This window comes from Delphinapterus leucas, chromosome 19 (assembly GCF_059928025.1).
Source record: "Delphinapterus leucas isolate spDelLeu-1000000601 "Yukka" chromosome 19, BTC_Dleu_Yukka2, whole genome shotgun sequence".
In the NCBI taxonomy this organism is placed as follows: Eukaryota; Metazoa; Chordata; class Mammalia; order Artiodactyla; family Monodontidae; genus Delphinapterus; species Delphinapterus leucas.
The window spans coordinates 60828082-60856080 of NC_143147.1; the positions used below are offsets into that span (position 1 = coordinate 60828082).

Consider the following 27999-nt stretch of genomic DNA (forward strand, 5'->3'; position numbering starts at 1 on the left):
TGTAGGTGTGGGAAAGGTCCCATCCCTCCTTTGCTTCCCATTTTCACCTTTATTTTTGGTCCCTGGAAAATGTTGACCTGATGTTATACTGTTTTTCCTTTGCAAGTACTGAGTGACAGACACTGCCTCACTTCACTGGAGTTGAACAGTGAACAACACACACACAGGACATATTCTAGTGGAGGATATAGGTAACAAGTGACCACAATGACAGATGGTGATAGAGGGATACTCAGAGAGGTGGGGTGACTGACTGGATATGTGTCTCTGAGCATCCAGCCCACAACCCCTGAATGCGACCATTTGTATGGAGCAGTAATGGCATCCCACAAGGTGTTTTTTGTTTGTTTGTTTGTTTTTCAGTTTTGTTTTAGAATCAATAGCTTGAGTGAGGAACCTTCCACCATCTCACGTCTCCATCATGTGAGTCTCCATTGTCTGTGGCTTTTCCATTTTAGGTGGAGAAAATGTTTGATCCCAGCCCAGTTTCTCTCACCTGCTTCCGGAGCACCATGGGTCAGGGCTGCGGAGCTGCTCACCAATTTGGTCTGAGCCCAACAGTGAATAAGAAAAAAGTCCTGGCGCCAAGAGAGCTTTGTCACTCCCAGGCCAAATGAGGATTCCCTGCGGGGAGGGGCACTGGCCTTTAGTGGCTGCTCAGCTGGAACTCCCATCTGTCACTATGGGATCACCTCGGTCTGAGGGTGGAGGGGGTGCCGTGGGATCACTGGGTTTAAAGCCGTGGCCACGATGGGACCCAAACACTGAGTAATGAGATCCTCATGACTCGGGCTGGAAGCCGCAGTCTAATGAAGGGGCAAGCCTGCCTTTAAGTGCGTTATTTTTGTTTCCACTTTCAGAGGTCATGTTTGTGGCCCGTGTGTTCTAGGTGAGGAATTGTCCCTTCTTGGCCACACTTGAGCTAAAAGTAGGTGTGGGGGATGGGCAGCGAGACGTGGTGGAGGCTGACTCAACTCTGCTTGGCCTGTCACTCCCACACTGTCCCCTGGAAGCTGGATGAGACGCCCTGCCCTTTCCCACCTGTCCTGCAGAAGGCTGAAGGGGGGCGGGCCAGGGTACCCCCTTGCCCAGGACAGTGACGTGGGTAATGAAACAGCCCTCCAGGACTACCCCCGCCCGCCGCCCACAAAAAGAGCTGACCCTCCAGTGATTCCCGATGGAGATGTCACCGGTAACTTCCATCTCTCATTGGTATCCAGGGGCTGGGCTGGGATCCCAGAAGACACTGCTTTCACTCCCTGTCGGTCACTTTGACATGACTATGGTGCCCGGGGCCCTGGGACAGCGCCACCTGGAAGGGTTCCGCCCAGTACTGCCAGGGGGCAGTGGGGACTCCGACACGGTGCCTCCTCCTAAAGGGTCCTCGCCCAGTGGCCTTCCCCATGCGTCCTCCCTCCCTCCCTCATGGGCTCTTCCTCTCTGAAACTGCATCTTCTAGAACTTTCCCCTGGTTTTGTGATTCATCTCCCCACTTTTGGGGGCAGCTACCCTGTTCCTGTTTCACTCTGTGTTGTCAGGTCACTTCCTTGCAGCCCAGCCAGCGAGTCCTCCCCAGACGGCAGCCGCTAGGGAAGGCCTCCGTGGCTGGCCTGCTGGTGGACAGGCCCTCCGTTTGCCCAAGGGATCCACAGGCGGAAGACGGCGCCGGTGGTGCCTGCTGTGAGGTCCGCTGTCCACAGGCAGGTGCGGGCCAGCAGTGACTGACAAGGACCAGGACACTTCGGGAGCAGGGACAGAAGTTCCCCCTCAACAGTGTGACTGCTCCAGCCCTGGAGGGGCCGGTGGGCACCCTCGGTTTGGATGTGACCCCGCGTTCCATGTGTGCTGCTCTGAGGGTCCTTATGCCTGTCCACCCCCCCACACACTGCCCAGCCAGGTGCGAGGTTGTAGTGCGTATGAGGACATCCAGAATCTCAGAAATGTAAAATAATGGGAAAGCAGGTTTTTCAAGTTGGGGTGGAGGGCAGGGGACCCTCTCTCAAGCCTTGAGATGCGGGCAGCTTCTTGCCTCCACGTGATGGAGACGATTAAGAGCTGATGGCAGAGTGCAGCCCTCCCTCGTCCTGGCTGGAGACGGGAGGCTGGGTGGACTGCACACCACACGCCACCCGCTCCGAGGGGCAGCTGGGCTGCCACCTGGGCTCTTACTTGCTAAGCTAACGACAACTAGCCGAGGAGAGGGGTCATGAACCGCCCCCTGCGCACCCAGCTTCCCTCCACACTGGCAGCTGGGAGGGTGGCTCTGGGGTTCCAGCCTTTCCATCGCTGCTCCTGGCTCCTGAGAAATGCCGTGGATTGGAGTCGGCCCACAGACCACATGCCTCAACGTCCCACGCCAGGGCCACCGCTGCTGCTCTGTCCATGCGGACGGGGGCCTGAGCCACAGGCCCGGCACTCGAGTGTTCACTCCCCAAAACGAGGCATCCTAGAAGGGGAGACCTGCCCGAGGTCACGGCCCACCAGCAGCAGCGTGAGGACAGGACCCTTGTCTGCTGCCCCTCACTTCTTAGCTGTCCGTCCAGCCCCTTCCTCAGCCTGTGGGTGGGGAGGGATCGGGCAGGGCGGGGGGTGTCGGGAATCCTCTCAGCATCTCTCCCTGCACCCCCCCCCGCCCCCTGCCCGGCCTGGTCCTGCCCCTGCCCCCCGCTCCGCTCCGGGCTCCAGGCTTGGGCTTGCAGGACTGAGCTTGGCTCCTTCTTGGGGTCTTGGCGGAGAAAGTGCAGAGCAGCAGTTCCCTCCACAAAGCCGCACTGTTCTCAGCAAATCCTCCCAGGAGCGGGGATGCATTTTTTTCAAATGATTCAGCAGCACGTGAATGGGAAGGGCCCGAGCCCAAGGCTTCGGAGACCGTGACCAAGGCCTCTGGCATGAGATCCTGCTGGGCCCGCAGGGAAAAGGGAGGAAAGGTGGCGGGGCTTGAGTCAGGGGTCCTATCTGGGTCCTGGGGGGTCGGGAGGGCAGCGTGGAAGCTGGGCGGTGAGTGCTGCAGCTTCTCTCTGCATCACCAAGGCGCTTTTAGAGATGCTTCCCTCCTGCTCCCAAGGGGAGCCAAAGCAAAGGGACAGGAAATGGAGATGGGAGAGCTGGTCTCCATGGAGACGGGGCATCCAGTGGACAACGGCTCACGTGTACGTGCTAGAATCTTGAACAGCCCTGGGCAGACCTGGCAGATCCCCAGGTACCGGACTCATGGGCAGCGTGGATCAGGGCTGGGGCTGTACTGCTGTTTCCTGTTGTCTGTCCTGCACCCGTCACCCTCCCTGCCCCACCCTCAACTCCTGAAAAAACACATCTGCTCTGAGCATTTGTCATTCCAGGCGTTTTTGACCCTGGCCTGAGTCACGCTGGCCAAGTCTTGCCCTCACACTGGACACCACAGCCCTGCCGCGGACATCTGTTGGCTCCTGGGGTTGGGGAGGTTTGGGGGACCTGGGGGTGGGTCTGTTCTCTCACAGCTGCTCCAGGGATGGAAGAAGCCCTCGGTTCCCTGCATCATCACAGGGCTGTTTTTAATTACTTCATTTCCCTGAAAGCGAATTTGGAGGAGGTCTGCTCCACCCCTGGCTGAACAGGGGCCTGGCATTGAGGCCAGGAAAGGCAGAGCTGAGTGCTTGGGGAGAGCCCCCAGGGCCATGTCCACCATGGGGCAGCTGGAAAGGTGAAGGCTGGGTGCACAGTGAGGCCAGAGGGGCAGGTGGGGCTAGGTGCTCCCACGGCCTTCTGGGCACCAGGCCAGCGCTGATGCCATGCATTCCTTGTGACATCTCCCAGGCTGCTCGGCCACATCCCGTTTCCACGTGCCGTTCTGTAGGGGGGAGTCCCAGCGGTCTGCAGTCCATGTGAGCACGACCCTCTTTCTAAATCATCATCCACCCGCCCCCTGGCCCTGTAGCTGATGCGGTCTGCCCGCCACCCCAAAGAAGCGGATGCAGCCCATTGCAAAGGCCCACAGTGTCTCTATCATGCTCCCCACAGCCCACTGAGATGGTTTAGTTACTTGTAAGCAGTTAGGCATCTCTCAGTAATCCAGAGCAGGGCTCTGAAAAACATGATCACTTCATTACAGCTTTCGTGGGGCAGAGCAGCAGGCTGTGTGTCTGGGGTGTAGACACAGGAAGCGGGGCACCCCTCATTTTCTGACTCTACCCTTAAGGGTTAGTGGTGGCTGGGATGGAGGCACCCCAGTCCACCCTCCACTGGGACTTGGGGCAAGTTCATCAAAATTCAAAGGTTAAGGGGCCTCCGCCAGGTGAACCAGCCATACAGTGTCACTGTGTCCACCCTAAAGGGACAAGAGACTCATCCCAAGAGGCAGCCTCGGGATGTAGCTGAAGGCATTAAGCGAGGACTTTGGTAGCTCTGTGATTTGAGGGTGTAGATGTCTACCCTCGTGCTGTCCCTTCTCTGGAGAGTGTGGACAAGAGTGTGGAACCCTCCAGCCCTCCCCAAGTACCCCAGCAGTGCAGAGCACACCTGGAGAGCTGGAGGTCCGAAGCCTGGCCTGGAGTGAGTGGGGGCTGGGTCTCGTGTGGGACAAAATCGTTGCTTTCTGAGTTCCTCTGAAATGGTTGGCGTGGAGTCTTTCCCAGAGACAAGGAAACGGACCAAGTGACCCTCTACTCTCAAACCAGGGCTCGCGTTCCAGGCACAGCAGCGGAGTGGCCCCCACCCACCCTTGACTGGGGCCAGTAGGGTCTTTGGCAAATGTGCCAGCCAGTCGAAAGCCCCTGACCTCTCCCGCACAGCGGATGGCTTTGAGACCGTGTGTGCCTCGCCGGAGGGACCACTGGGCGTTTTCCACGAGGCCGCGATCAAGACTGAAGAGTAGGGCGGCGAGGTCCGTGTTAATGCCTGTCTCGCTGGGCGCCCCTTCCCGATCTGAGCTGGAGGCTGCAGTAGGTGGGTGGGGAGGTGACGGTGGCCTCTGCTGCCGCTGAGGCTCCCTTGCCGCCCTGAGTCAGTGCATACACATAAGGCTCAGATGGCTCAGGGCTTTTTCCCACGGTACGCGGGCCTCTCACTGCTGTGGCCTCTCCCGTTGCGGAGCACAGGCTCCGGACGCGCAGGCTCAGCGGCCATGGCTCACGGGCCCAGCCGCTCCGCGGCATGTGGGATCTTCCCAGACCGGGGCACGAACCCGCGTCCCCTGCATCGGGGCGGACTCCCAACCTGCGCCACCAGGGAAGCCCGGTTCAGGGTTTTGACCTTGTATTTAGACTGATGTTTTTCCGAATTCTGGAGATTCCCGCACCTATTGCAGGCAGACCCGTGATTTTTCCCTGAGCTGGAAGCTCTGCCTGGGCAGGCTCTGGGGTCTGGGGATTCTGGGGTGTTGAGTGTGTTGGTGCAAGGCCGTGAATGTCTAAAAGTCAGAGTCCTGACATCCACAGTGTTACCGTGCTCTGGGGTCGGGAGCCCACGCCGAGCAGCGTAGCCCCGTTGGGAAAGGTCCTACAGGATACATTCGTACGTGTAGCATGTGGCATTCCTCTGGAGAGAAGTTGGGCCCGTGGGAAGACAGGATAATTCAGTTTATTTCAGTGTGAAATAAATGAACTTCTGACCGGCAGTTCTCTTTCAGGGCCTGGCTCCCCCATAGACTATGTCCTTGGCTTGTTAATTTCCATTGCTTCCCCGATAAGGTCTGCAGACACATGAGGACTGAGATGTTGGCGGGGTGTGGGAGAGACTTAAATCGGCCTGGGCTGGTCGAGTGTGCTGCTCCTCTGGACCATCCCTGGCCACAGGGTATGCTGGGGACACCCAAGGTTTCCTGCCAGCCTCCTCCCTGTCCCCTCCCCCCAGGGCAGTGGCACAGTCTGGCCTCCGTTGGTTTCGCCTGGGCTGTTGTCATCCCTCGGAGTCTGAACATAGCCTGTGTTCTTTGGATCGTCGTCCGCAACCTTGACTTTCCACCCACCCCGTTCTTTTCCATCCCAAATCTGGCTGGGCGGACTAGGGATTGTTTTTGCAGGCTCCTAGCGGGGGAAGTGACGTCATGTGGTGTCCACAGCCTGAGGGGTGGGGGCAGGGGCTGTGCGGTTGCTTGTGCTTTGAATTAAGTCCACGGCTGTGCATTCCAGTAGCCAACATCTGGCAGTGAATTCATCAGCCAGTGTATCACCCTTGATCTCAAACCCAGATGTTGTGTTAACGGCAGAAGAGAAAGAAGAAAAAATCTGAGCAGCCCAGGGAGAGGCCATCATTTTTGCGTCCAGAGCGGTTAGAACAGGAATCTTTATAAAGACTCTGCCTCCTACTGCTGCCTCTGGTTCCCCAGGGGCAGGATGGTGGAGCAGAGCTGCTCACTCGGGGGGTGGACAGGACCTAGACTGATCCCCCAACCCAGGGCCAAACACCAGGCCCAGCATGCAGTAGGTGTTTGGTAAACATGAGTCCATGCCTCCATTTTAACTTCTTCCCAGATTCTTTGGGTCTCTTTGCTTCTCTCCAGCCCTGTCCTTTAAATGGCCTGGGACTCAAGAGAGGCCCATCCCTCACTTGGAGTGGCCTCCAGTCTGGAGCTCAGGGTTATGCCCATTGCGCTAGGTGCAGGGAACACATTTCTGGAAAGCTCTTCTTGCCTCCTTCTCTGTCCGCCACTGGCAGTTGGAAAGAGTGTGCTTCTTGGTTTTCTTGTCCATCATCTATCTTCATGCCTGGGTTGGATCTCCTCGAAGGCAGGGACTGTTACTGAAGACCTTTCCACACCTTACCCCTTTTTCCCTTTGGGCAACAGGAGGGGGCCCATGCTTTTTGGATTTATACTTAAAAGACAGTCCGACTCGGAACTCTGAGCTTGGCATGGAAGACAGTCTCCACTCTGGCTCATGCCGGGGGCAGAAAGCTGAGGGTCGGGATGTCCGCAGCCGAGTTGGCTGGGGTCCACTGTGCTGCTGCCCCACCCTCCCTCCCTTGGGGGGCCCCTCAGGTCTCCTATCTGTAACTTGCCTGTGGGAGCCTCTGGCTGTGATCAATTCATCAGCCAATGCTTTGCCTGTGTCCCCCCACCCCACCCCATGCAGAGTGGTGCTGAGCCCAGATGGTACCTGCTGCCCTGAGCAGCTCAGCGCTGTGGATCCCTCGTACCTACGTGGACAGGTGTGTGCCCAGCATCTCTCTTTTGTGGTTAGAGGGTGTTGACACTTTGGGGAAGGTTTCCATAGAACTGGGCTTTCTTTTCTCTCTTGCTTCACTTTCTTTCCTTCCATTTCTCTTTTTTTTTTTTAATTTTTATTTGTTTATTCATTTATTTTTGGCTGCATTGGGTCTTTGTTGCTGCACAAGGGCTTTCTCTATTTGTGGTGAGCAGGGGCTGCTCTTCGATGCAGTGCACGGGCTTCCCACTGCAGTGGTCTCTCTTGTTGCGGAGCACAGGCTCTAGGCGCGCGGGCTTCAGTAGTTGTGGCATGTGGGCTCAGTAGTTGTGGCACACAGGCTTAGTTGCTCCACGGCATGTGGGATCTTCCCGGACAAGGGATCGAACCCGTGTTCCCTGCATTGGCAGGTGGATTCTCAACCACTGCGCCACCAGGGAAGTCCCCGAGGTGCTGTGTTTGTTCTGTCCTGAGCTACACCTGCATTGTGTGTCAGGCACCGCGTCATGTGCCCCCCATCTCTTAGTCCTCCCACACCTTGATGGTGTGCAGATACTGGCGGAGGTGTCTCCATTTCCGATGTGAGCAGCTGAGTCCCAGGGAGGTCAGGGAACTTCCCTGAGGCTACACAGCAGGGAGGGGCTACAGCAGGATGGAGCCCCTCTGCTGCCCCCTTTCAATTAAGAACTCAGACTGCCTGGGAGCCTTAGGAGCTTTTATAAGAGAAAAATGCATGGACCTTGATGTGTGGAATGGAATGGAGTCTCTTGGCTGTTGGGGAGTAGTTTTTGCTTATTTTCTTTTTTTAATTTTATTGAAGTATAGTTCATTTACAATGTTGCTAATTTCTGCTGTACAGCAAAGTGATTCAGTTATGCATATATATATATTCTTTCCATTATGATTTATCACAGGATATGGAATATACTTCCCTGTGCTCTACAGTAGGACCTTGTTGTTTATCCATCCTGTATATAATAGTTTGCATCTGCTAATCCCAACCTCCCAATCCCTCCCCACCTCCCCCCTTGGCAACCACAAGTCTGTTCTCTATGTCTGTGAGTCTGTTTCTGTTTCATAGATATGTTCATTTGTGTCATATTTTAGATTCCACATATAAGTGACATCATATGGTGTTTGTCTTGCTCTGTCTGGCTTACCTCGCTTAGTATGATCATCTCTAGGTCCATGCATGTTGCTGCAGATGGCATGATTTCATTCTTTCTATGGCTGAGTAATATTCCATTGTATATATGTACCACATCTTCTTTATCCATTCATCTGTCGATGGACATTCAGATTGTTTCCATGTCTTGGCTGTTGTGAATAGTGCTGCTATGAATATCCAGGTGCTTTTATCGTTTGTTTTGGGTTTTTTTGGCTGTGTTGGGTCCTTGTTGCTGCACGTGAGCTTTTCTCTAGTTGCAGCTAGTGGAGGCTTCTCTTCATTGTGGTGCGCGGGCTTCTTATTGGGCGGCTTCTCTTGTTGCAGAGCACAGGCTCTAGGTGCGTGGACTTCAGTAGTTGTGGCACTCAGGCTCAGTAGTTGTGGCTCATGGGCTCTAGAGCACAGGGTCAGTAGTTGTGGCACATGGGTTTAGTTGCTCCGTGGTATGTGGGATCTTCCTGGACCAGGGCTCGAACCCGTGTCCCCTGCATTGACAGGCGGATTCTTAACCACTGTGCCACCAGGGAAGCCCAGGGGTGCTTGTATCTTTTTGAATTATAGTTTTCTCCAGATATATGCCCAGGAGTGGGATTGCTCGATCATATGGCAACTCTATTTTTAGTTTTTGGGGTTTTTTTTGCGGTACGCGGGCCTCTCACTGTTGTGGCCTCTCCCGTTGCGGAGCACAGGCTCCGGACGCGCAGGCTCAGAGGCCATGGCTCACGGGCCCAGCCGCTCCGCGGCATGTGGGATCTTCCCGGACCGGGGCACGAACCCGTGTCCCCTGCATCGGCAGGCGGACTCTCAACCACTGTGCCACCAGGGAAGCCCTATTTTTAGTTTTTGAGGAATCTCCATACTGTTCTCCATAGTGGCTGCGCCAATTTACATTCCCACCAACAGTGTAGGGGGGTTCCCTTTTCTCCACACCCTCTCCAGCATTTGTTATTTGTAGACTTTTTAATGATGGCCATTCTGACTGATGTGCAGTGGTACCTCATTGTAGTTTTGAGTTTTTGCTTATTTTCTAATGGCCAGCAGTGTGTTTATTGAACACCTATAATGCAGTAAGCATCGTGCAGGGTGCTGGACCTCTGAAAAGCAGTGCCAAAAAGTTCCAAAAAGCATGCAGAATTAGGCGTACCATAGTAAAATCTGGCAGCATTGCGCCTTTTAGAACTGTCATCTCCTTTGGATGTTCCTGGTTCATTTGATGTCATGAGCTGAGGGTGACGCCGCGGAAGAGCAAACTTAGGACAGGACTAACCTGATGTTTACTCATTTGCATAAACACCTTTTTGTGCAGCATTGCAATAAGGTATAGATGAGGCAGGTCGTAAGAGGGACCAAGACAAACCTAACCTGTGCTGCCGTCCAAGTATCTCAGGGTCAGCTCAGCAAATAGTGAGCCCTGACCGTTCTGTGGTTGGAGCACAGCTTCTGTCTGTTAGAAGCTCCCAGGGCCCTGAGCAGATGGGTACACATGTTTACAGCAGAGTGGATGAGAGTTGCGGAATATACCAAGTGCTATGGGAGGACAGGATTTCCCTGAGGGAAGATGGGGAAGGGCTATTTCAGCTGGGTCTTGAAGGATGAATGGACGTTCTCCAGGCAGAGAGAGGGAGATGGCATTCAAGGCAGAAGAAACTTGCCTGTCTAGAGGTATGGACACCCCTGAGCAGGTTCAGATTCAGGCAGTATTATGGACTGGTGGAACAGCAAGAGTGGGGGACCACCACGGCAGCCGAAATAGTCACTGGCTGGCACCAGGTTGCACAGGGTCTTCTGTTTTAGACGAGGGCAGTGTGCGGCCGAAAAAGATGTTTGAACTGCACGGGACATGACTGAGAAAAGATAACATGTGCTGGGGAGGGAGGATGGGTGGGGGATGGGAGGAGACGCTGGGATCGGGTTGACCAGCTACCAAGGGCAAGGCCCTCTGTTCTAGGGTGGCACTTCCTAGATGTGGCTTTGTAGGTTGGGACCAGGCTCAGCCTGGGAAACAGGAACCTGTGGCCTTGGTCAGTCATGACTCAGCGCCGACAGAAGGAAAAATAAGGATGGGTTTGGGCCTGGGTGGGGCGCTGGGGCTGTGGCGTGGGGCTCTGGTGCCAGGCTGGGATCCAGAGCGCATTTCAGGGGTCCAGGGGGATGGGCACAGATGGGGATACGCGTGCCTGGGCCTCCCTGCTCTGCGGGAAAAGACAGCCCTGCCTGGGGGCTCTGAGATTCCAGCTGCCCATTGGGGAGTGGAGGTGGGAGGTGCCTCTGAGCCTGTCTGCTCCTTGTTTCTTTATTTTGCTCACACCCACACTCACGTGACCCTCATCCAGCATGACCCTGAACAGCCGAATCTTGGAGGACAAAGCTGTTTTGTTTTTTGTTTTTTTTTGCGGTACACGGGCCTCTCACTGTTGTGGCCTCTCCCGTTGCGGAGCACAGGCTCCGGACGCGCAGGCTCAGCGGCCATGGCTCACGGGCCCAGCCGTTCCGCGTCATGTGGGATCCTCCCGGACCGGGGCACGAACCCATGTCCCCTGCATTGGCAGGCGGACTCTCAACCGCTGCGCCAGGGAAGCCCAGGACAAAGCTTTTAAAGCCATTATAACAGGCCGTGCCACCAGTTGATGCGCCTCGAAATGAAAAAAGGGAGGGCTCTGCCCAAGTGACAGGGTGAACTGCTGATCCGCGCCCCGTCAGGTTATGGGTTGGAGCAGAGTCTTGGCTTAATTGCTACTAGGAAGCCCTGGGGTGCATGGCTCTCGAGCAGCCTTAGGCCCCAGGGAACATTCCGGAACCTTCCAAGCCTGACCTCTTCCCCTCTTCTTCATCTCGCGTCACGTTCCAGGATCATCCTTCTTTCTGTTTGGCCTTTTTTCCTCGGCATCTGTCCCTTATGTCTGCTAGAGTTGCTCTTGAATGTCTCCTGCCCCCATTCAACAGTTAAAATGTTCAACCCCCTCTGCCGTGCCTCTGATGGAATGTGTGTTATTACAGAGAATCACCCCTGCGGCGTCTCAGGGACACGTTGAGGACAGGTTAGGAGGCTGACAAGATAGACCTTTTAGATGGAAGACCCCCAGCCTAAATGTGATGGGGCCCCCCGTAGGTAGGTAACTCCCCCTCAGCCTTCAGCCCAAGAGAGCCTGATTGCCAGTTGGCTATGGGGGGTGGGGACTCTCACCATCCTTAGCTGCGCGATCAGGACTGCAGACCAGTCAGTGTGCTTATCTGCTTCCCCCGCCGCACGTACATGCACACTGGGGAGAAGGAAGAAAAGCCCCAGAGCACTCAGGCGTGACATCAACAGCGAGCTGTTGTTCAAATCAGTGACGGCCCCAGCAGCCCCCTGTCGTGAGGGACGAGAGCTTCTGCTCTGGCGCCCTGTCGACAGAGGGCTCTAGCTTCACTCCTGGTCTCCCCCTCGGGATGGAGTCCGATGCTGTACCCAGGGCTGGGGTCATCTTGCCCCTCACCTCCCACCTCCCTGCTGCCCCTTGCCCCCTCCTTAGAGCCAGGGCAGTCTTTCGGGGACTCTGCTCACCTCCCTGTCTTTGTTTTGCAGTGATCAGGGCCAAAGCCGTCAGCGAGAAGGAGGTGGACTCCGGGAATGACATCTACGGCAACCCCATCAAACGGATTCAGTATGAGATCAAGCAAATAAAGGTAATGGCCACTGTCCCTGCGTTGCTCCATTGGGCAGAGCTGTGGGAGCTTTGGGAGCAGGGCCGGGGACCGGGCGGGGCTGGCCCACCATCTCACTGCACCACTGGGTCCCTAGGACTCGGTCCAGCCACCTCTGAGGCAGACGGCTAGGAACAAGGGCGTCAAGCCACAAGTGGATCTGATTTTCCTTAATCCGTAAATGCTGAGAAGTGGTGTGGGCGTGGTCTGTTCCCACCAGCTAGGTTATTTCAGAAATACGTCATCTTCATGAGCCTCAGCCTTAAGTTACCAAGTTCACAGCATCTGTGGAGCGTTCTGTGAGTGCCTCTTCACCTCTCCATGGCAGGTTCAGAGGCAGTGGGAACTTGGCTGTCGCCTCTGGGAGCCCACAACCAATGTGAGAGCAGGTGACCTAATTCCCCCAAACTGCGGGTGGACTCTAGTCTTGTGTGGTTAGCTTTACATTCTAAGAGGAGGGGGGATTTGGACAGAGGAGGACTCCTGCGGACAGGTGTGCTGGGACAACTTCCTGAGAGAGGGGAGTTGAGAAAGAAATGGACATGGCAGCCTGGCCGGTGAAGGAGAAGATGCTTCGCCGGGGGAGGGGAGGGATGGGAGGCATTGGGGGCTGCAGACTGAGGGGGTGGTGGCATTTGTTAGGTTTTCAGAATGGTGGTTGTGTTCGAGGTCATATGGCAAGGAGCCCATATTTGGGAGGGAGGGAGAGAGGGGAGGACGTGGGCGGGAAGTTGGGAAGACAGGACCAGTGCTGATGGAAGGTTATTGTTGTTGACAATAACTAACTTGGTCTACAAGAGGGAAGAAGATTCTAGACTCCAGCTGGAGGAACAGCTTTTCAACCTGGTTAGTAGTTGTGGCCATCCATATTTAATTTTGTTACAAAAATTAAAAATAGAACATAAATGTTACCAGAAGGTCAAAGAAATGCTTAATCATTGTGCCTATGTCATTTAAAGAGGTGACCCAGTGCCTACATCTCTATTTATGAAGCGGGAAGGACAGTTATCTCTGCTCTCACGCCTCATTGAGGGGTCGTGAAAAGGCAGGTGTTGACAGCAAGGAAGCACTTTCAGCCCTTTGGTGACAGACGTCATTGATAACCTTTCTTGGCATGAGTTGGGGTGTAGCTCTTGCAAAGCGGGTTTGTCGTGACATTGGGATGACCCTGTTCCATTTGAGTTTGCTTGTTGAAACTCTTCCCCGCAAAACCAAACAACGCTATTAATCTCGTTTTAGCCACAGCGAGAGTCCTGATGCAGTTCGTGTGGAATCGTGGAGCCCGCGTGTCTGTGATCTACAGCCGTGTTTAGGCTCCTCTGTTGTGTGGTCCTGGTGCATGCGTGCGCTCCCCTTTCCATTACCCCCACCCCGGCTCACCCGGCTTCCAGCAGCCTGCACCCCCAAAACTGGCGTGGAGGGCAGTTCTCAGGCCACACTCAGGCCACCGCCTGTCACTGTCCCCGATGGGGCCGCAGGAGCTCCCTGGCTGTGGCTTTCTCAATTCCTGCCCAGGCACTGGAACAATGCACCCCTTCACCTGGGCAGCAGGTCTGTTCCCAAGAGGCTGTAAGAAAATCACAAGTTGAAAAGTCAAACTCCACTTGCCCAAGGAGTTACATCCTAATTGAGAGGCGCCTCTCCGCTCTGGTCCCCGTCAAGTAGCCAGTGCGTAAAATTCCTGGAAATACACAAAGTGGTGATACTCCATGATGGGTCAGAATCACCTGGAGATACATAAGCCCCTTCCCAGGGATTCTGAGATGACCTCACAGGTGGTAGGGAGAGCAGGTGTGTTATCTGAGGCAGGTCCTTCTGGATGACAGTCTCACGCCCAGCCTGGTGACAACTGCCACACTAAGAAGTAAATCAGTGACTCCAGGGAATCCTGTGTGTTAGGAATGGTCGTCTTCTGATCTGTCTCACTGGTACATCTCCATCCCCTTTTCCGTGTTGGCAGTACCACGGGCGCAGGTTGGGGCGCCCCGCCGTGTTCGGGATGGGAACGTGGCTGTGCCGCCCAATTCGTTTACATTTCCCATCCTCCTCTTTGCAGATGTTCAAGGGACCTGACAAGGACATAGAGTTTATCTACACGGCCCCCTCCTCCGCAGTGTGCGGGGTCTCGCTGGACATTGGAGGAAAGAAGGAGTATCTCATTGCAGGTGTGTATGTGGATATGGGCATGGAACGTTCCTAGGGACCGTCCAGGGGTGGGGAGGCAGGGCGGCTCAAAGTGGAACAGAGCCCTGACGATACACACAGTGCTATTCGGAAGTCTCGGGGATTCCCTGCCTAATTCCCGTCAGAGAATTAGTGAATTTTCTTCTGTCCTAGACATTCCCCTTGTTAGAATGGTGGAACCAATGTGACTTGAGGGGCAGGAACAAAGTAAACCGGTATTCATAGGAAATTTGAGGTCAGGTGCACGCAAAGAGGTGAGATGCTGGAAGTGCTCAAGCCTGGACAGGACGCGGGGAAGGAGAGTTGAAACCTCATTTTAAATCTCTTGATATTATTACGCTCTCTACTCACCTGCTGCTTTGTTCATCGTATCCCTCTTTTTTTACTGTGATAAAATATATATAACATAAAATTTACCATTTTAGCCGTTCTTAGGTGTACAGTTCAGTGGCATGAAGCACATTCACATTGTTGTACAACCATCACCACCATCCGTCTCCAGAACTTTCATCTTCCCAAACTGAGACTCCATGCCTGTTAAACTCCCCCCTCGCCCCAGCCCTGGCAGTCTCCATTCTGCTTTCTGTCTCGGTGAATCTGACTCCTCTAGGGACCTCATAAAAGTGGAATCCTACAGCGTTTGCCCTTTTGTGATGGGCTGATTTCACTGAGCATAATGTTCTCAGGGGTCAGCCATGTTGCAGCAAATGTCAGAATTGCCTCCTTTTTTAAAGCTGAATAATACTCTGTTGTATGGATAGACCACATTTTGTTTATCGTTGCATCCCTTTTAAAAATTATACTCTTTTATTCTTACATAAAATGATTTCCCTTTACTTCTTTCTACTGCCTCCTCTGCCCACCCACCTAGGCTTCCCCCCAGAGTCCAGAGCAGGTGTCCTTATAATCAGCGCTATTGACATTTGAGACCAGATCATTCTTTGTTGGGGGGCTTTTCCTATGCATGTAGGACATTTAGCTACATCCCTGGCTTCTACCCACTGATTGCTGTAACATCCTCCCCCCAGTCGTGGGGTCTCCGACATCACCAGATGTTCCTGGGGCGGGGGCAGAATCACCCCGAGTTGAGACCCCCCTGGTCTAACAGAACCTCCAGTGATGCCGTAAATGCTGTATGCCCGTGCTGTCTGGTATGGCCGCCATGAACCACACGTGGCTGCTGAGCGCTTGAGCTGGGGCTGGTGCAACTGAGGGGCTGGGGCTTTCATTTTACTTCATTGCAGTTGATTTAAATGTAAATGCAAACAGCCGTCTGCAGCTGGTGGCCCCTATACTGGCCGGGGCTGTCTGGGTCAGCCAAGGAACCTCACTGCCCTCTTCTAGGGAAAGTAGGAGTCAGATCACAAACTTAAGAAAAAAGAGGAGACAGGACACCTCCCCTAGACCGACATCTTATTTTGTTCCCCAAATCCCAATTTAATCATAAAATTAATTCCAAATCCAAATCTCCATGATTTGGGGGATTTTCTTCCGTCCCGGTTATTCACACATTTCAATACATGTTTAGCACCTAGGGTGTTTCAATACATGTTTAGCACCTAGGGTGCCCACTAGGTACCTAGCTCTGTGCTCGGCATGGCAGGAGGTTCAGGAAGAGAGATCCTGGGGCCCTGCTGTCAGGAAGCCCATGTTCCCACCCGGGGGGGACAGGAGAAGAAGTTAAAGAAAGTAAGATAAGTTTCACACGTGGGGAAATGTGAATAGTGAGTGAATGCTTAAAAGGTATAAAGAGGCAGAGACCCTAGCAGGTGCCAGGACCCAGAAGAGGTAGTGTCGGGAGAAGGTACTGACCTTGGCCGTGCAAGGGTGGCGCTGCAGGGAGGGAGGTGCAGCGGGGCCAAGGAGGCTTCTGGAATCTCTCCTTGGACAAGTACCTCCCTCCCTTCCACAAAATGCTCACATCCAGCACCTGCTTCCGTGAGTCTCTTTGTCAGTACCTCAAGACGTTTGTCCCTCTCCTTGGGGATAATGGGAGATTTTTTTCCTTCCTTTATAGGCCCTTCTGAACTTCCTAAATGTTTTATTTTGAGCACCTATTATTTTTTAACATCTTTATTGAGATATAATTCACACAGCATACAATTCACCCATTTAAAGTGTATAATTCAAGGGTCTGGGTGTACTTGCAGAGGTGTGCAGCCATCAGCACAGTCAAAAAGAAACCCTATACCTTCTAGCTATTACCTTCCTAACCCCCAGTCTCCCCTGACCCCAGCTCGCAGCAACCACTAACCTTTCTTTGTAGATTTCTTTACTCTGGACTTTCTTATGAATGGAATCATGTAACATATGGTCCTTTGTGTCTGGCTTCTTTCAGCATAATGTTTTTTAAAGTTTTTAATGTTTTTAATGTTTTGTTCATGTTGTAACATGTATCAGAACTTCACTCCTTTTTATGGCCGAATAATATTCCACTGGATGGATGTACTACATTTTGCCTATCCATTCAGCATTTCTCCTATCCATTCAGCATTTCACTGGGGTTGTTTCTGCCTTTTGTCTATTTTGAGCAATGCTGCTCTGAACATGTGTGTGCAAGTTTTTGCCTGGACGTGTGTTTTCATTTCTCTTGGGTAGATACTTAGGAGTGGAACTGCAGGACCTACGGTGACTCTGTGTTTCACCATTTGAGGAACTGACAGACTGTTTTACAGAACAGCTGCACCATTTCACATTTGCAGTATCTACTGTTTTTACAGTAGGAAAGATAATATCAAACAGAGAGAAGTGGATGAGGACAAAATCACAGTGCAGAGAGCTGACAACCTGACTGTGACATCACAGTAGCACAGGAAATGGCGCTGGCGGAGACACACCTGGTTCAGCGACCTTATTGCCCTAGCAAATCAAAGGCTTCTAATTTTCTGTGTCCTTTTTTTGTCCTTGTCTCTAACACCCTTTAAAATGAGAGCCTCAGCCGTCCTGCTGAGTCTCCACACTGCCCTCTAAGGGCTGTCTGGCCAAACTGCAGAGCTGCCGAAGCCCTTATTCAAGGAGGGAGAGCCTGCATCCTGTCGTGGGCGGCTCCTGGTGGAAAAGCGACCTCAGTGTGGGCTAGGACCTGCTTCCAGACATGCCCAGCTGAATCCTTACCCACGCTGAGGCTCTGTCTTAAAGGCCTCTACATCAGGCTTCACCAGCTCCCTGTTAATAGAAATAGGAGTGCCCTTTTCCTGGCACTGACGTTCTGCAAATGCTTTCCATGTGGGTTCCATTTAATCCTCACTACCCCCTATTATCCCCATTTTACAGATGAGGAAAACTGAGGAGTAGAGGCTGGAGCCGTGTTCCCAGGTCCCGTGGTGTGTGCCTGAACCCACTTTCACTTTCAAGCCGATTGTTAAACTTCGGTTGATGTCATGGTGGTAGCTTGAAATTGGCCAGAGGGGGAGTATTTACACCACAGAATTAGGGCAAACGCTACACACCAGAGCTTTTCCTCCCAGGAGAGCTGCTGGTCAGGCGTTTCTCAGCACACCCCTGACAGCGTCACACTGCCGGGGAGTGGTGCAACGGTGCAGCCAGAATTTAGACCCTGGTCCGCCTGACCCCTGGGTCTGTTACACTCTGCTTCTTCCATCATTGGTCCAGGTTTAGAAGTCTCACTGCCCCAGCGCCTAACCCAGCAGTCCTTCACATGCACTGCTGGTTGGAATTCCACAGGGAGTTTGCAAAAATCCTGATGCCCAGGTGGCACCCCAGACCAATTCAAGCAGAATCTCCAGGGGTGGGGCCCCGGCATCAGCATTTGTAAAGCTCCCTAGGAGAGTCCAGTGTGCAGCCAGGACTGAGAACCTGCCCTCCTCTGGGTCAAGGCAGACCTTTTGTTCCAGAGGTGCCAAATAGCCAGTCTGCACACACTCAGGAGAGCTGAGCCCCAGCAGCCATGGTTGGTCACCTCCCTCGAGGTCAGTAGCCTCTGGACATTATTTCATATCCTGGGGCCCTTCTCAGTCAATCAGACCTGCCTCTTGCCCTGAGATTCTGAGGAGCGGGGCACCGCCCTTTATTCCACGAGATGGGTGGTCCAGACCATGGGGCCCTTTGGCCGGATCCTGGGGCAGGCTGGGGAGATGGCTTATGTCCAGCAGTCAGGAGCCCCAGCAGTGTCTCCGTGGAGCGTGGGGCTTGGGTCCTGCCCCGTTCCGCTTACCCCGAGAGTGCAAGGAAACCGCAGGGCTGCTTAGCAGGTGGGTCCAGGACAAGAGTGGAGGTCCACATGGTGGCCGCATGGTGATTGTTTTGCTGGTGGTTGCTTTTATTTCTTTTGGGGGACGTGGAGGGAAAATCAGTTGTGCTCAGACCCTTTTCCGAAAGGGAAAGACTTCATGTCCAAAGGGAGCATTGTGAGTCAAATGCAGAAAGCCTCATAATTTCAAGTCACTCGTGATAACATTGATATTTTTCCCACATGGAAGCTCAGCCGTTCATATGTGCTGTGTAACATGTAACATGTATGTGACCTGTGCTGCTCCTACCACAGGCCCCTTCAATTGTCCCCAGGCTGAATGAGAAGACAGTTACACAAGTAATTGCCACACACATTTCAGAAGCTTGCTACACATGAAACCATCCAAATTGTAGCTCCACTTAAAATAGAAATTAAAAACACTTGAAGAGGAATTCATGTGGTGACTGTGTGCCTATCATCTTGACTACCTCACATTTAGTATTGGAAGCAAGCAAGTGACATGGGACACGTTTTAGTTCCCTAACTGGCCGTGGAACATAAGATTAATAAAAGGCACTTCCACTGGCGGCTGACTCACCCCGTTACAGAGGGACCTCTCTAATCTGACTTCCTTCCCTGGCTCAGCGAGACAGCTCTGGAACAAATCTGTTTAATTTCTAAAGAACAGACTCTAGATCTTGTTTTCCTGGAGTTGGAACGGGCTGACCAAGAATCACGGGGCACAGCAAACCACTCAGCCAGCGCTGGCTGCAGCCCCACGAGTGACCACATAGCCTGGGGCAGCCCACCTCCTCCTGGGTTGATGACTCAACTTCACATGTTGAGTTGGCTCCGTGAGACGCTTGTGTTCAGGAACTGTTATGGAATCGGCCCTGTAATTTTCTTCTACAGTCCTCTCCTCCGGAAGGAAAAATAAACATACAACCCTCAGTTACAAATTTTAATTAATTCCTGTTTTTCTGTAGCCAAGAAAGACTTTGCTTTTTTTCCCAAGGCAGACAGATGCTCACGTGCCCAACCAAGTCTTAATTACCTCTACTGAAAGGGGTCGCCTTTTAACATTCTGAGATGCTACACCATTTACACGTGACAGTTAAAGCTCATGTGAGCCCACTAACTGGGACCACTGAAACTATACAATTTCCATTTCATCTCTATGCCCTGCCTTTGTCTGTTCTCTGTGGAAGTTTGAATTCGTGGTGAAAAGATTAAAGAGGAAGACGGCAAGAAAAAGATAATGAAGCACATTGTTAGAACAGATACCCACGCCATCGTCAGCAGACTTTTATTGAGCCATTACTATGTGCAGGGAACTATGGATAAAAAAGGATTAAGACACAACCCTTACCCTTCATGTTTATGAGCTGGTTAAGGAACAAGATACGTAAGAAAGGCAAAGAACAATGTGAAGTGGGATATTGGTGCCCGTCACCAGACACAGTGGAAGTTGCTCCGGAAGTCTGGAGGGAGAGACCAGACTGAGTACTCAGCCTGCCTCTGATGAATGACCAGGCTAGGCAAGGTAGTAAATGCCAGAAGAAACCAGGCTGTGGGAAGGAGTTACTTGCCTTCTGTCCATTTTGCTCCTCATCTATTCTGAACTCATAGAAAATAGCTACAGACCTAGAAAAAAAAATAGCTATTTTTGAAGTTTAAGGCCACCCAGACGTACATTTTTTTAGTTATTAGGATCAGAATGAATGCTGCAGTAGTCATTCTGCTCCTTGATCCCTTTCTTTACCTGGAATGTCATACAACTCTAAACAGATACAAAGAAAAACAGAGTTCCTGAAGGTAAGAGGCGTGTTTAAAGAAGAAGTAAGAGCATGAAAATTCATACCTGGGGACTGCTTCCTGCCACCTGCCCAGCAAAGGATGGGCAGGTGGCAAAGGATGTCACTGGTGCCGCTCGCAGCCTCAGGCAGCCCATCTCATCTTTCCCCTGGCAATAGATTTCTGTTTTACTTCCTCCCGCCAGGGCACGGTTGACGACAAGCTGCATCAGTGCTTCGCTGAGCTATGTTTCTATTAGCAGATTGTCTGTGGCCAGGGCTATGCCTGAGATCATTAAGTCGGATGCACTGCAGCTTTGTCAAGCCGAGGTGCTCAGGGTGCAGCCCGGGGCTTCTGTCTGCCTCTGAGGGAATCGCGTGTCGCTCTCTGCCAGGTTCTGGTGTCATCACTGGACATCTGTGCCTCTTGACAAGGTGCCATTGTAGCAGGAGGGACAAGATTTTAGACGACCTCCCTGGCCGTCGTTAGGTTCTTGTCAGTCACCAGAGAGCACTGGCTTGTCTTTTTCTCCTGCTCAGCTAATGCCCGGGCTGTCACCAATGAAAACTCTTCACAAAAGGAGGAAGGGGGCTGAGTCAGGAGCCTAAGGTACCAACAGCGTCTCATCATCCCCAATAAAAGGAATTCAGGGCAGATTTCTGACTTTATAAAATTCTGTCTTTACTGTTCATAACGGAACAACCCAGAATTACAAGCTCAACATCAAATGGAGGAAATGCTTAGGAATAAATATTTGGTGGAAAAAAAACAGGAAACAATACAATCTACGTACAACATGATTTTTTGTGTGTGAATACGTGTGCATAAAAGAATATTGGAAGGAAATGCATCGAAATTTAGCTCTAGGTAATGAAAAGAGAGAAGTTTTTAAAAATTATTTCCTACCGGACGTCCCTGGTGGCACAGTCAGTGGTTAAGAATCCACCTGCCAGTGCAGGGGACACGGGTTCGAGCCCTGGTCCGGGAAGATCCCGCATGCCGTGGAGCAACTAAGCCCACATGCCACAACTATGGAGCCTGCGCTCTAGAGCCCGTGAGACACAACTACTGAGGCTGCGTGCTGCAACTACTGAAGCCCGTGTGCCTAGAGCCTGTGCTCTGCAACAAGAGAAGCCACCACAATGAGGAGCCTGCGCACCACAATGAAGGAAGCCCGTGCACAGCAACAAAGACCCAACACAGCCATAAATAAATTAATTAATTAAAAAAAATTATTTCCTACCTTTTCTAAGTTTTCTACAGTGAGCTTGCATTCCCTTTATACTCAGAATAAATATTCCACGGTGTATGAGTGTGCTCGGGTTGCTATAACAAAAACCACAGACTGGTTAAACAACAGAAATTTATTTTCTCACAATTCTGGAGTCTGGAAGTCCAAGATCAAGGTGTTGGCAGGGTTGGCTTCTTCTGAGGCCTCTCTCTGTGGCTTGTGGATGGCCACTTTCTCCCTGTGTCCCCACATGGTCGTCCCTCTTTGTCTGTCTGTGTCTAATCTCTTCCTCTTATAAGGGCACCAGTCCTATTGGATTAGGATTCACCCTAATGACCTCATTTTAATCAATTCTTGAAAGGCCTTCTTTCCTAATTCAGTCACATCCTGACGTGCTAGGGGTAAGGGCTTCAACATCTGAATTTTGGAGGGGACACAACTGAGCCCACAGCACACGGTACTGTCAGAACTGACCCTCCCTGTGCCCAAGCCGCATCCAAATGCAGGAGAAGGATGAGAACCCAGAACTTGTCCTGAGCTTGGTGACCCCTGTCTACTCAGGAAAGGCCGAGGGGAATGGCAAGATGCACATCACCCTCTGCGACTTCATCGTGCCCTGGGACACCCTGAGCACCACCCAGAAGAAGAGCCTGAACCACAGGTACCAGATGGGCTGTGAGTGCAAGGTAAGCCGCCACTACCTCCTCCCACGCTTCGCCTCATCACCACCTCCTCCAGGTGGGTGGACTGCTGGGATTTGATCCCTGGCTTTCCTGGGCCTCTCAGTCCTCGGGGTCCCAACTTAGGCCAGGGCTCTGGGGAGGTGTGGCCTACCCACAAGTGAGGATGTCCAGCCAGGCACATTTGGGAGGTGAGGGGAATCTGACCATGTGGCCTGTAGCTTCTAGGAAGGAAGCCTTCTAGGAGGAGGAGTTTCGTGGGGAGAACATGGTCCTAGGAGTATCTTTCTACAAGTGTACAAGGGCAGAGAATTGTGTGCCTTGTGAAAGAGTGTCCCAGGTGCTACGCTTTTGCCAACATACCAGCCATTTCCATGCATGGGTCCGTGTAAATGTGGGGTCTGTGTGCTGAAGCCCCAGCCCCTCTTCTTAAAAGCGGCCCAGAGGTTGCACCAAACACAGTTACAGCGGCGCTAATGCTTAGAAGCAGCCATAGAAGGTGAGATCTCCTCCACGGCCCGCAGGCTTCCATCCTGTTGTCTCCTAACACATCAGCACTGCCCCTCCCCCAGCCCCAGCACAGGATGCGAGTCTGGGTCCAGAAGATGCTGGCCCAGCGCAGCCCTGTGCGAGGCTGCAGGGATTGGCCTCTGCTGGTTGGTGCTGCTTGTGCCGCCCTCCTGCCCATCCTGGTAGATGGGCCCTCCTGTCCTTAGCTCGTTCAGAACGTGAATTCCGACCTACAGCTACACGTAGGTCCAGCGAACTCCTCTGTGCCTAACATGAAGTTAAGAAGCAAGTTCCTCCTTTTTCTTTGCTTGTCCTGGAGGTGTTCACCTTCCTGTGAACTCAGGTTCTTTTGCCAAAATGCTACTTGCCGATCCCCTCTAAACCCATGCGTGCTTGGGAGCAAGACAGCGTCCTTTTAATTTGATTTGAAGCTGTCCAGTAGATTCAAGACCCTTTATTGTTATTATTGTTATACTCCCAGGAGGGCAGGGCTGAGCTGAAGCTAGTTTGTCATGCTCAGAGAAGGTAGACCAGATGGCCCAAAGTGGAGGAGCGTTCACAGTAGCTGGGGGTGCAGAGACGGTGTGCTGTCCTGCCTTGGACAGGCTGCCTACTACCATTCGGAGAGTATGGGGCTCAGGAAAGGCTACTGATGGAGCAGGTTGGACTCCAGTCCCAGCTCCCTCCCTTCCTGGTGCACTCACTTGGTCATTCATTCTGCAAACTGCCCTTTAGCACCTTCGCCAGGTGCATTGCCAGGTTCTGGAGATGCCCCCGTGAGTGGCCTTGGTCCCTGACTGAATCCACCTCTGCGTCCCCCTTCTTAGATCACACGCTGCCCCATGATCCCGTGCTACATCTCCTCTCCGGACGAGTGCCTCTGGATGGACTGGGTCACGGAGAAGAGCATCAACGGGCACCAGGCCAAGTTCTTCGCCTGCATCAAGAGAAGCGACGGCTCCTGTGCGTGGTACCGTGGAGCGGCACCCCCCAAGCAGGAGTTTCTGGACATCGAGGACCCGTAAGCAGGCCACCAGCACCCCTGTGGCCAATTGAAAGCCTCCAAGAGTTCAGACTGGTCCAGCTCCGACATCCCTTCCTGGAAACAGCATGAATAAAACAGTCATCCACGTGGGTCTAAATTAGTGTGATTCTCCTCCCCACCCCCATTTTCCTTTTCAACATCGTTGTGGGTCTGGAGGCAGAGGTGGGTCCCATACCCCACCCGCCAGCCTGGACACTGCGCAACTCGGTCTCCCTTCCTTGAGCGCGGGCAGGGGCAGGACGCTTGGGCTTCCCTCCCAGGCCCAGCCTTGGCACTGTCACAAACGCTGAGCAGGCAGCACTTAAGGGTCCCCTAGCCTGGTCAGGGCAGAGCCTGGAAGTGTGCATTTTGCAGAAACTTTTGAGGGTCGTTGCCAGACTGTGTAGCAGGCCTACCAGGTCCCTTTCCTCTTGAGAGGGGCATGTCCCTCAGTTGCTGCAGCTTCCACCTCTGGCCCTAGGGTGGCAGGCCCTGCCCCTTGTAAGTGCCCTGTACCCCCGCAGACTCCCCCATGCCCACCACGGACTCCCAGTACCTGTGACTTCTGTGTGTCTGGGAGCAGCCCTGGACCGGTGGCTTGCTCTTGATGGAGCCCCAGTTAATCGTATTAATCTGCAGAATTCCATCGGGAGCCTCCCTCCCAGACCTCGTAGCGATGCAGGGACAAGGAGCTTCAGCTCCAGCCAAGTCCTTTGATTCCCATCCCTGGCCCCCAACACACACCCCAGCCCTTGGCGGAACCTGCCACGTTCTGCCCTGGGGCAGACATTTGCTGGGGCGGGGCTTGGCTGCCCTTGTAGTTCCTTACTGAGCTGCTGAGGCCCCTCGCTCCCTGCTTCTCTTTCTGGCCTCCAGCATCTAGGTGGAGGGGCACGAATTTGCTTGGCGAGGGGTTGTGTGTGGCTGGTGGCATGAGCTGGCTGTGCCGTCTGCACATCCTGAGGACATCAAAAGCTGGGTCCCGCTCTGTCCCCCAACACGCCTCAGAGGCCCCCAAGCAGGTGCCAGAGGTTTAGAGTATGACCTCCCTCAAAGACTGACTGTCACTGTGCCACGCGGGGGTTCCCGAGAGTGAAGTTAACGAAGCGTAGAATGAAGTCCTCCCCAGGGAAGGATGGATTTTGGAGGGAGGTGGCGTCAGTAAAATTCTCATTGCTTTCTGGGCCTCCAGGACTCTGTGGCCAGCTTTAAGAGACATTCTTCTAAAGATGAATTTTTAGAGAATATGTGAACCCAAATTACAGGTGTACCCACCTCTGCTTATATTTCTTGTATTACGAAGATCTCTCGGTTAAGAAAGTTCATAGGGACCTAGGGAACCTATCTGTTCCCTAAAGGTGGTTTCCTGATGCCAGTAAACTGGGAGTTAGCAGAGGCAGAAATTTCTCAGCAACAGTAAAGATGACCTCCTTTTTCTTCCCACTTGTGTTCTAAAGATAAACTGTTCTGAGTTTATCATGCACGCTATATGCAAACACACACAGTGAAACTGAAGTCTGTCAGCCTGGGAGTGGTCCTTCTGCAGAATTCTTCCAAAGTCATCTTCTAAGCCTGCTCTATTCTGCGGTGACCCCAAAGCACCTGTAAGACTCCTGACCTCCCCCACCAGTGGCATGCAGCCCCCATGCCTACCCGGGACCTGGTCAGCACAGATTTTGATGACTCCCTTTCTAGGGCAGACTAGGGGACTCTCCAGGAATCTGGCCCGCTCCAAGGGCGTCTTCATGCTGTACAGTGATAGAAAGTTTGTAAGATGTCATAATGGACCAGTCCTTGTGATTTCAGTATATACGAGAACACCAGACCCTCCAATCAGTATAACACCCCACCCCCGTCTGCTTCCTGTACGGTGTTATCATATGTAACATTTACTCCTGTTTCTGCTGATTTTTTTAAATGTGTTGGTTTGTTTCTGACATCAGTTGTAATCATTCCTGTGCTGTATTTTTTATTACCCTTGGTAGGGGTTAGACTCGCACCTTTTTTTTTCAAAGGTTTCTGCATCGTGGGAGCAGTGGACCCAGAGTGGAAATGGCACGGTAGCTAGCCTATGATGGTGATTCCTTCAGACCTTTTCTTCCGTTCCTTGAGTATCGTTGATTTTCCGTCTCCCATCTTTTGTTCTCCAGTTCCAATTATTACGAAGCAAAGAATCTTTGAGTAGGTTGGTTCTAAAAGATGGCCTTTATATTCAGTCTACGCACATCCGTCTTGTAGCCATGCTGAGCAGAAAAAAAAAAGTCAAGATGAAGTACCTGGTGGTGGCCGAGAGAAGCCACTCAGATACCCTCAAGGGTAAATAATTGCCCTATATATATAGTTTAAGAAGGCTCCATTCAGCATTGTTTAATTTATATGTTATGTTCTAAGCACTGCTCTTTCCTCCCTCTATACTTGTCTTCTGCAAGCAACTCAAAATATTTAAAATAAAGTTTACATTGTAGTTATTTCCAAACCTTGGCTTGATAAGTATTAAGAAATATCGGACTTGCCGCCGTAATTTAAAGCTTTGTTGATCTTGTTCGTTTTTGTTTGGATTTTTTTGTTCGTTTTTTTTTTTTTTTTAACTTTTGGGGCAATGTGATTTTGCTGGAATATGAAGTCTGAGACCTTCCTGTGCTGGGAACACGTGAGAGTTGTTGAAAGTCGACAAGCAGACAGCGCACGTCTCCGATGCCTTGTGTCATCCTCGAGTGACCGCTTGGTCCGTGGACAATAAACAGTATTATCAACGAGAGCGCTGGCTATCTCTGTGTGATCGTGTCCGACGTTCCGAGCTGCCGCTTTCTAGATTAGGAACACGGGGGTGTGCGGGTTGGTTTATCCCCTGAGAAGCAGGCCTGGGTGCTTAGAGGCCTATGTGGGATGTGACAGAGAGTGGGGCAGACGACAGTGAATATGGTTTCTTAAACTGGCCAAGAGGCAGGACGGGGCCCCTTCATTCAGCACATACTTCTCCCTTTCTGTTACGGAGACTTCACACACACACACACACACACACACACACACACACACACACACTCACACATGAAAGCAGAGCCCTGCAACCATCTTGCATCGTCCACGATGAACCCACCGTCTTTCTTCTCTTCCTGCACCCACTCCCCCAACCACCCTGCCCGAGATTATCAGTAAGGGAAGATTCCAGATGTCAAACAGTTTTATCTGTAAATGTTTCAGTACATATCTCTAAAAAAACAAGAACTATCCTTTTAATATTTATTTTTTGATTTGGCTGCGCCGGGTCTTAGTTGCGGCACATGGGATCTTTAGTTGTGGCGTGTGGGATCTAGTTCCCTGACCAGGGATTGAACCTGGGCCCCCTGCATTGGGAGCATAGAGTCTTAGCCACTGGACCACCAGGGAAGTCCCAAAACAAAAACTATTTTCAAAACATTTCCGAAATACTTTTATCACACCTTGAAAACATAATTAGAATCCATGAATGTCATGGAAGATCTAGTCAGTGTTCAGACATCTCTGATGGTCTCGTAAATGCTTTTTTATAGTTTGTTGTTTTGAATCAGGATCCAAATAAGGTCCCTACATTGCAGTCGCTCCCTCAAGTCCCTTCCCCTGCCTCCCTGCCCTGCCTCCCTTCTCTCCCCCTCAAGCTGGGAAAAATGGTCCCATCATCATTCTTTTTGTTAACTTATTTACTTATTTATTTTTGGCTGTGTTGGGTCTTCGTTGCTGCCCGCGGGCTTTCTCTAGTTGCTGTGAGTGGGGGCTACTCTTCGTTGCGGTACACGGGCTTCTCATTGCGGTGGCTTCTCGTGTTGCGGAGCACAGGTTCTAGGCACAGGGGCTTCAGTAGTTGTGGCGCGTGGGCTTAGTTGCTCCGCAGCATGTGGCATCTTCCCGGACCAGGGATCAAACCCGTGTCCCCTGCATTGGCAGGCGGATTCTTAACCACTGCGCCACCAGGGAAGTCCCCCCATCATCATTTAAACTTTAACCGAGTCTCATATCACTGCGAGTCACCATATGAAAGTCCGTTCATGGTATGTTCGAACACATGACCACCCTCTGGCCCACTTGTAGAATTTGTTATTCCAGGGACAAGCCGGAAGATTCATGTTGGCCATTTTCTGTAGCAGATCCCTCATCAGCAAGAACAAACTCATAGCTGCCCCGTGAGGCAGTGAAGAGTTAGCGAGACCAAGCGTTAAATGCCATCCACTGCAGGAATATCTGGATTGTTCTTTCCATGTGATGAGATCTATGGGGGAAATGGTTCAGAGGCATATTAGAATAATATTGAATAATACAAACACTTTCTGTGTCATACAAATGACCTTACTTGGCGTTGGTGCCCGTCCCAACCTGCAGACCACATTGGGGGGTCTTAACACAAACGCTTCTTCATTCATTTTATGTATTTAGGTCAAAT

General features: G+C 52.2%; 1 protein-coding gene across 1 annotated transcript in view; it reads left to right on the forward strand.

Annotated features, from left to right (window-relative positions):
* The window catches only part of TIMP2 (TIMP metallopeptidase inhibitor 2), a 51004-nt gene extending 24661 nt beyond the window's left edge, over positions 1 to 26343 (forward strand). Inside the window, exons 2-5 of the mRNA XM_022589443.2 lie at positions 11852 to 11952; positions 14027 to 14135; positions 21933 to 22057; positions 23389 to 26343. Coding sequence (XP_022445151.1) covers positions 11852 to 11952; positions 14027 to 14135; positions 21933 to 22057; positions 23389 to 23586 — 533 coding nt within the window. The 3' untranslated portion in view covers positions 23587 to 26343. The remainder of the gene's footprint in view (positions 1 to 11851; positions 11953 to 14026; positions 14136 to 21932; positions 22058 to 23388) is intronic.
* Positions 26344 to 27999: the final 1656 nt, after the last annotated feature.